Here is a 9,475-nt window from a genome sequence, read left to right as displayed (position 1 = left end):
GTACAACTTATGTAACAAATGACATGACCTAACATGTTGTCTACAGCACCATCACTATGGAGTTTGGACTTGAATTATGTTGAGAAGTGAAAAGTTAAATCCTAAACTCAAGCTCTTGCAATTCTACATCCTAAATAATTGAACTCGTGAATACGGTGATAGAGTAATCTCATCTAATATACAATGTTTATTCATAAATAAATAAACATCTTGCGGCTGTGAATATTATTTACAAATGTTATTAATTCGGGACGATAAAATCTTAATTAAAATTGGATTATTTCCACACAAGTACGCATATGATCCAAAATAGTACGCGGGTGAACTTGCTCTTACAGAATCAAATGATCTATCTAGCTTAGCTGAAACGTCCGAATCTATGTCCACTCACTAGGATCTAAACTAAGCCTTTAAAAATGGCTCCAATTCTTTCCCACGCGCCATAAATGCGGTTGGTGCGGGTATTTGGCGGAAAGAATTGTTGTTATTTATTTTTGAAAAATTCAAACCCAATAATATAATTCCGTTAAAAAAATATAGTGGGTAACCGGAGAGGCTCGGATTCAGGTTCGGGTATCAGGTCCGGGTGAAAAGGCAGTTGGAGCATAAAGCAGAGAGCTTGAAATTAAAACAGAAAAGAGAGAAGAAAAGCTAAAGGTCATGGACTACTCACTCTGAGAGAATGTGTGAGAGAGAGAGAGAGTGGGTGTCTCTCTAAATTGGAAACAAAGAAACCTTTACATCCAACCTCAACAACAACAAAGATAGACAGCTGTTATCTATCTCTCTCTCTCTCAGAACCTCACACTATTCTCCGTTTCGCCAGAGTTTTGGTGTTCTAGATCTTTCTGCGAAATCAATTCTGCTTCCTCAGGAGCCGGCAACGCAACGGAGAGATAATTTTGAAGCTAATTTATTAGCATTTCCGAGTTTGGATTTGATTTCCAGCTGCTTTGTTGTTTTGGTGGAGAAGAAGAGTGAGGAATTGTTGTTGTTGGGAGGTATGGCGGCAGACGGAGGGGCGCTTTCGATGTTTTCGGTTGTGGAGGATGTGCTTCAGCAGCACGGTACTAGTCGAACCGGAGATCTTGATTTAGTGGAGTCTAGAAAAGCTGAGCAAGCCGGTAGGATCACACTCTCTCATTTCTAATTCTCGTTTCGTTTCGTTGTTCTTCTCCTTTCGAATTGAAGATTGTGTTTTCGTGTTCTCAAACACCAAACAGATGATCAGCTCTCTCTCTCTCTCTCTCTCTCTCTCTCTCTCTCTCTGTTTGTTTCAGTTTAGCTTTGCCAATTGATATAGTTCAAGAGTTTTGTTTAAATTCACATTAAGGCTAATCGGAGATTGTTCTAGTTTAATCTGATCTGCGCCTTCTCAAGCAATGTGGGCAGCTAATTTACTTGTTATCTTTTTAGTTTCTCCAAATTTTGTGACATTTGCTGAGAGTTGGGTGGTTCGCATTTTATTTCGTTGATTAAGCTAAATGCATGAGCTGCTGATTAATTCACCATTTTTTGTGTAGCATCGAGAAGAAATGAGGCGGCTGGGTGGCTTAGAAAGGTGATTGGTGTCGTCGTGGCTAAAGATTTGCCGGCAGAGCCTTCTGAGGAAGAGTTCAGGCTTGGATTGAGAAGTGGGATTATCCTCTGCAATGCTATCAATAAGGTTCAACCCGGAGCAGTGCCCAAGGTGGTGATCCTGATCCTATAGTTTTCCTTTATCTCAATTTTTCACTTTCAGATTACACATGTGTATCCCTTATATACCTTTGCATATATATATATATATATATGTTGCTCTTCAGGTGGTGGAAAGTCCATCTGATTCAGCTTTGATTCCTGATGGAGCATTGTCGGCGTTCCAATACTTTGAGAATCTGAGGAACTTCCTTGTTGCTATTGAGGGGATGGGGCTGCCTACATTTGAGGCATCTGATCTTGAACAAGTATGTGTTCTTACATAAACCAAATTCTGGGGGATTGATAATAATGAATTAAGGATGGACATCAAATCCGTAGGAATATTATAAACTTCAAATATAGATTATGCACATCAAAACCTTAGGAACTTGGAGTTGGATAACTATAATTTCCTAGTTTGATTTCTTTTGAGAAAAGGTACTTGTTTGATATCTATATTCTTTTCAATTTTTATTTTATTTTAAGGGAGGCAAATCTGCAAGGGTTGTAAATACAGTTCTGGCGCTCAAATCCTACAGTGAGTGGAAACATACGGGAGGAAATGGGACATGGAAATTCGGTGGAAATGTAAAACCGACCACGTCCGTCAAGTCTTTTGTGAGAAAAAACTCGGAGCCATTTATGAATTCCTTGTCAAGGACCTCATCAATGAATGAAAAATCTTCAAACTCTTTCACCTCTGATCTCGATTCTAATCAAATGGTTGGTAATCTAAACTTTAACTATAGTTAAAGTTGTTTTTTGGACCTGTGCATTCGCAATTGAATTAGAGGAATGACCACAAGCTTTTTTCTTTCGTATTTGCATGTTTGCAGACTAGTTCCCGCTCCTTGAGTATGCTTGTCCGTGCAGTTCTGTTAGATAAGAAGCCTGAAGACGTTCCAATGGTAAGGGCTGATATTAGTTGTTTTCTAGTATAGATGGGGAAGCACTCTCTCATCTGGTACTACACATATCTGCTACTTGAGAACTTTTGTTTACAGAGTCATCCCAAGTATGTGTTTGACCAATTTCTTTGTGTTTGACCAACCTCTTAGATTAATATCACCACTTACAGTAATATTACTGCAAATTTTATCTTCTAATATAACGGGTCATTTTATTCTTCTGGCTGCATCAGTTGGTAGAGTCTGTTCTAAACAAGGTTGTGGAGCAATTTGAGCAACGCCTTTCCAGCCAATATGAATTGGTACGCTACTCATTCTCATCTAAATTATTACTTTCCTTCTTAACACTATGCGGAAAAAGTTGTTGCATGAGATTGGTATGGCATGTACTTTCACCTAAGCAACATGACTGGGGTCATGACTTTGTAGCTGCATAACCAAATATGAAACCAAAACCTTTTGCATCCAATAGCTTTATTTATTTATATATGTTTTAAATTTTTTTTCCGGAAAACATGACCTTTTAGAACTTATGCATTGTTTGAACAGTCTTTAATTTAATTTTTACGCCGCTAGTTACTCACTCACTAGTTCATTATCTCATAGACAAATACAAGTCCAAAAGATGTTGCTGTTTCTCATGGCAACCAACCTCCAATGAAATTCGCCTCTTGTGATAAAAGGGTAATAGTTTGTACTTTACTTTCTGAAAAGCAAGCGCAATTCATATTTTAATGTTGATGTGCAGAACTGGATTATAACTGGATTACCTGTGTGTTTTGACTGATAATCAGATAGAAGACAATCTCAAAGTAATAAAGAGAGAGGAATCTTTTAATAAAAGTTACATCTCCGATGAGGAATCAAAAAGCCGGCTGCTTAAACAGCAAATGATTTTTGATCAACAACAAAGAGATGTTCGGGTAAGTTTCAGCTGTGACGTATTGTCCATCATTTTTCTTTTTATTTGGTAATTGGATAGTGCATTCATATGCTATATTTTTTACAGGAACTAAAGCAAACCCTTCACACAACAAAATCTGGTATTCAGTTTATGAAAATGAAGTTTCACGAGGAGTTCCAGAATATTGGTACAAATTTAAAAAGAAAATATTTGTTGTTTCATTTGCCTGTCTTCTTTGAGGACGTGGATATAGAAATCTTTTTCTTATTCAATTTTGCTTCCATAGGTTTGCACATTCATGGCCTAGCTCATGCTGCGAGTGGATATCACAAAGTTCTTGAAGAAAACCGAAAGCTCTACAATCAAGTCCAAGACCTCAAAGGTAATAAGATCCCTATTTGCCAAAAGCTTATGCTTCACACCTCCCTTCATAATGTTAGTCTTCAAAATAGTTGATTAGTTGTCTGTTATTTTGATCAGGAAGTATCAGGGTTTATTGTCGAGTGAGACCCTTCTTATCTGGACAGTCAAATTGTTTGAGCTGTGTGGATCATATGGAAGATGGAAATATCACTATTAACACCCCCTCAAGGCATGGGAAAGGACAAAGAACCTTCAGCTTCAATAAAGTCTTCGGGCCGTCTGCAACCCAAGGTTGATGAGGTTCTCCTTAAGAGGGAATTTCCTTTATTGTTTTGAAAAAAAAATAAATAAATAAAATCTTCAGAGCTCTAAAATATTAATGTTATTTTATATTTTTAACTGTTATCTGCTATTATTTTGCAGCGGACGTCTTTTCTGACATGCAACCACTGATTCGTTCTGTCCTTGATGGTTACAATGTCTGCATATTTGCATATGGTCAAACAGGATCAGGGAAAACTTTCACCATGGTATTATATGCTTTCTATTTCTGAAGAAATGATATTTCACATATTGTTGCTTTATTGAGTAAGTGTACTATTATTAACTTTTGCTGGTACATATTAGACTGGACCCAGAGAGCTTACAGAGAAAAGCCAAGGTGTAAATTATAGGGCTTTGGGAGACTTGTTTCTCATAGCAGATCAAAGAAAGGACACTTTCCACTATGATGTTTCTGTTCAGATGATTGAGATCTACAACGAGCAAGTCCGGGATCTCCTTGTTACTGATGGAGCTAACAAAAGATATCCTTTACTAGTTTAGTGTTTACTGCTTACTTTAGTTTTTCTCAAATCTGTTCAGTTCATGAAATATGGCATTAGTTTTACTAGTCAAATATGTTGGATAACTTGAAAACTTGAGATGTCTTTCAATATCAGTTTTATCTTTCAAAAAAAATATTGATTAGTACTTTGTTTATGCATTTCTAATACAAATAAGATTCAGTACTGGTGAAAATGAAGGTGATTTCGTGTTATTACACTTTTTTAATAGCCTGGCTTGCATGCTAGTCCCCCATTTGAGGTTTTGCTTAACTTATTTATCACATTAGAGATTCGCAACAGTTCTCAGACAGGTCTCAGTGTGCCAGATGCAAATATTATTCGTGTGTCCTCGACATCTGATGTTATTGATCTAATGAACCTTGGACATAAGAATCGGGTTGTTGGTGCAACTGCTCTAAATGATCGAAGTAGTCGCTCTCACAGGTAGGAAGAAATCTACTAAACTCCCATGTGTGTGTGAGAAAAAGTGTTGTGTCTCTATGAATGCTTGAAACTAAATTATCCAATTTTTATCAATCTGCAGCTGCTTGACTGTTCACGTTCAAGGACAGGATTTGACAACTGGATCTATTCTTCGTGGCTGTATGCACCTGGTTGATCTTGCGGGAAGTGAGAGGGTAGACAAATCCGAGGTAACAGGGGATAGATTGAAGGAAGCACAACATATTAATAGATCTCTCTCAGCTTTGGGTGATGTGATTGCTTCCCTTGCACAAAAGAATCCTCATGTTCCTTATAGGAATAGCAAGCTAACACAGTTGCTCCAAGATTCACTTGGTAAGGTCAATTGCATTTTACTTTCAGCCTTAGATTATCCAAAAATTTTCTCATGGCTATGTGTTTATTGTCATATTTTTTAGGTGGACAGGCCAAGACGCTTATGTTTGTTCACATAAGCCCTGAGCCAGATGCTATTGGTGAAAGTATAAGTACACTTAAGTTTGCTGAACGAGTAGCCACAGTTGAGCTTGGTGCTGCCAAAGTAAACAAAGATGGTGCAGATGTGAAAGCTCTCAAAGAACAGGTGTTTACAGGCTTTTCTGTCGAAATGTCACTTATGTGGTTCTTCAAAATGTTTAGCTTAGGAATCATAGAATTTTTGTATTATTGAACTTTTCTGTGTTATCAGATTGCTGGTCTTAGGGCAGCACTGGCCAGGAGAGAAGAGGAAGCCGAACAACGCCCTGTTCTAGGCAGCTCTGATAAATACAAGACAAAAGCAGGGGAATTGTCACCTCTTCCTCTGAACCATCAGGGTACAGACATCATGGGAGAACAGTTTGGCTTCCGGCAACCAATGGGAAATCTTGGCAATATTGAGGTAACTCCTACTTTTAACTGTAATTCAAGAAGATTAAGATTTCTTTGACCATATACAGGTTAAGCTAATTTAATCTTGTCTTTATTTTGAACTACTAACACTACTTCACTAAACTAGGACTTTGAATTATCAGTAGACGGGTGGTTGAGATCTTTAGGAAAGGACCAACTATTGCAGTCTTTATATTCTGAAACGCTCATAATCTTCCATACTCTTGGAACATCTGAGTGTTTACTAAATATATGCTTCAAAAGGTTTGTTTTTATTCTCTCTAATGAGAGTAGATATGATGCCAAAATTTCAGTCTGATGCTGAGTTGATTGCTGAGTTAGGAGAGCCATTAGGGTTGTTTAAGGACTTTCTAGTGCAGGGCTTGCCTAATATATGATTTTTATATAGATTAATAATAAGTATGCAAGTATGACTAGTCCCAATTCAGTTGCTACAATTTTATGATAACTGAAACTTCATTTTGATGTGCTGTTTTTGTAGCTTCATAACAACTCTGCCCCAAGGCAAAAAAGACAAAACTTTGATGTTGATGAGCTACTAGCAAATTCACCTCCATGGCCCCCAGTTAAGAGTCCTGGCCAGAATCGTGGGGATGATGATAAAGACATGGGCTCAGGTGACTGGGTCGATAAAGTTATGGTGAACAAGCAAGAAGTAAGCAGAGTTGGAAATCCCTTGGGAGGCTGGGGAGCAGACAATGAGAACTTATCTGATGCTTTCTACCAAAAATATCTCCAAGATTCTTCTAAAATTTATCCAGAACAATCCTACAACATGTTCACAGCAAGCAACGGGTTCAGTGTTGCTAGTAATGATGATATGGATGACCTTGATGCTGCCACTAGCGATTCTTCAGAGCCAGATTTGCTCTGGCAATTCAATCAAACTAAACTTATCAGCACAGGCAACGGCATTGGGTCTAAAACCAAGAAACCTAACGCAAAGCCAGTAAAAAGCCCAGAACTAAGGTAATTTGACATGCTTTTTCAACTATTTGTCTGTGCTCTACATGCTTAGTTCCTAAAAATTTGCTCATAATTTCTGCAGCAAGCATTTGAATCCTTCTCTGGGCCCTTCGCCTTCACGGAAACCTTTGAATGGGTTGCCACATAGGACAGCACGGCAGCTAGCTCCAACAGCTGAGATGAAACGCAAAGCTGCTCATAGAAAGTAGTAGTGTTACCTTGACACGTTCAGAGGGTGATTTTTTTTTTTTTTTGATTTCTTTGATTTGTTACAGAGAGAGAGAGAGAGAGAGGTTTCATGTATTTTTTCACTTGGAAACAAAATCTTGTAATCTTTATATACAGATACAGATAAATGCAGCAATAAATCCAGTTGCTTGTACTGTTGTACATATGTATATGAGTGAATCTAGCCACGGACTTGGGTCTGGACGACGGATAATTCTGTTTATAAATTCTGAATTCCCATTTCCTTTTCTCACGAATATCTTCCAGTTTAAACGACCATTGGAATAGCCTTTGCTAGGGTATGGTATGATCAAATAAGCCGCAAAAACATGTACAACAACCAAAGTTTTGTCCAAAAAAAGCCTTTGCCAAGGAAATTTCGTCGTCCATAAATCACAAGTAAAATGCTACATAGCTTTTGCTGACGAAGTTTTGTCCCGTAACGGAATTCATCTTGTCTATATTGAACAAGTTGGTGCATTAAACTTTGTTTTTGAAATGATTTATGATTTAGATGCCTCTAACTATTGACTAACGACAAGAACAGTTAGTTCATTACATATAATTTAGGACTAATTTCAGTTTATCCCCCTGAGGTTAGGGGTCGTCATCATGTTAGTCCCTCTAGTTTCAATTTAATCATGTTAGTCCCTGTACTCTCAAATTTCATCATCCGTGTCCAATTTCTACTATTCCGTCCAATTTGGACCGTTAAGTCTGACTTTTGAGGGCTAAAATGGTCATTTCAAGACAAAAAAAAACTAAAAAAAAAAAAGATTTTTTTTTTATTTTTTTGCATTTTTTTTCTGTTTTTTTATTTTTTGCATTTTTTTTTATTTTCTTGTTTTTTTTTCTTTTTCTTCGCTTATTATTATTATTTTTTTTATAATTTTGTCTTCAACCTATACACCACAAGTTATAATAGGTTTATAAAAAAAAAAAAAAAATACTCTAGGTGGTTAAAAAGCCGCTCGCTGGTCTACGATATTTGTGATATATCTCCGATAAAGCGAAGAATTTTAGGATATATCTGTAAAATATAATAGGTTTATAAAGTGAAGAATTTTAAGATATCCTCAATAAAGTGAAGAAATATCTATAAAATATGATTAAAAAAATAAATACAGATATTTCTTCACTTTATTGGGGATATATCCTAAAATTTTTCACTTTATCGGAGATGTTCCACAAATATCGTAGACCAGCGAGCGAAGAATTTTAGGATATATCCCCAATAAAGTGAAGAAATATCTGTATTTATTTTTTTAATTATATTTTACAAATATTTCTTCACTTTATTGGGGATATATCCTATTATTCTTCACTTTATAAACCTATTATATTTTATAGATATATTTTACAAATATATCCTAAAATTTTTCACTTTATCGGAGATATATCACAAATATCGTAGACCAGCGAGCGACTTTAACCACCTAGAGTATTTTTTATTTTATTTTTTATACACCTATTATAACTTGTGGTGTATAGGTTGAAGAAAAAATTTATAAAAATAAAAAATAAAAAAATAAAAAAGAAGCACCTAGAGTATTTTTTGTTTTTGTTTTTATAAACCTATTATAACTTGTGGTATATCTCCGATAAAGCGAAGAATTTTAGGATATATCCCCAATAAAGTGAAGAAATATCTGTATTTATTTTTTTAATCATATTTTACAGATATTTCTTCACTTTGTTGGGGATATATCCTATTATTCTTCACTTTATAAACCTATTATATTTTATAAATATATTTTACAGATATATCCTAAAATTTTTCGCTTTATCGGAGATATATCACAAATATCGTAGACCAGCGAGCGGCTTTTTAACCACCTAGAGTATTTTTTTTTTGTTTTTATAAACCTATTATAACTTGTGGTGTATAGGTTGAAGACAAAATTATAAAAAAATAATAATAATAATAAGCGAATAAAAAGAAAAAAAAACAAGAAAATTAAAAAAATGCAAAAAAAAAAAAAAACAGAAAAAAAATGCAAAAAAAAAAAAAAAAAAACGAAAAAAAGAAAAAAAATTCTTTTTTTTTTTAGTTTTTTTTTTGTCTTGAAATGACCATTTTAGCCCTCAAAAGTCAGACTTAACGGTCCAAATTGGACGGAATAGTAGAAATTGGACACGGATGATGAAATTTGAGAGTACAGGGACTAACATGATTAAATTGAAACTAGAGGGACTAACATGATTTCGACCCCTAACCTCAGGGGGGTAAACTGAAATTAGTCCTA

At 35.6% G+C, this 9,475-nt stretch overlaps 1 protein-coding gene across 1 annotated transcript; it reads left to right on the top strand.

Moving 5' to 3' along the window:
- The first annotated feature begins 637 nt into the window (after positions 1-637).
- LOC133736460 (kinesin-like protein KIN-14I) lies at positions 638-7,478 on the top strand. Its single transcript, XM_062163951.1, has 19 exons — positions 638-1,124; positions 1,524-1,690; positions 1,806-1,946; positions 2,167-2,403; positions 2,517-2,588; positions 2,822-2,890; positions 3,195-3,272; positions 3,383-3,511; positions 3,598-3,679; positions 3,779-3,874; positions 3,973-4,146; positions 4,279-4,385; positions 4,483-4,663; positions 4,967-5,126; positions 5,227-5,480; positions 5,564-5,727; positions 5,833-6,024; positions 6,517-7,004; positions 7,084-7,478. The coding sequence occupies exons 1-19, from the start codon at positions 1,004-1,006 to the stop codon at positions 7,208-7,210; spliced, it is 3,039 nt and encodes a 1,012-aa protein (XP_062019935.1). The 5' UTR covers positions 638-1,003; the 3' UTR covers positions 7,211-7,478.
- Positions 7,479-9,475: the final 1,997 nt, after the last annotated feature.

This window comes from Rosa rugosa, chromosome 3, assembly GCF_958449725.1.
Source record: "Rosa rugosa chromosome 3, drRosRugo1.1, whole genome shotgun sequence".
In the NCBI taxonomy this organism is placed as follows: Eukaryota; Viridiplantae; Streptophyta; class Magnoliopsida; order Rosales; family Rosaceae; genus Rosa; species Rosa rugosa.
The sequence above is the reverse complement of the archived record's forward strand: the minus strand, read 5'-3'. Positions and strand labels throughout refer to the sequence as shown.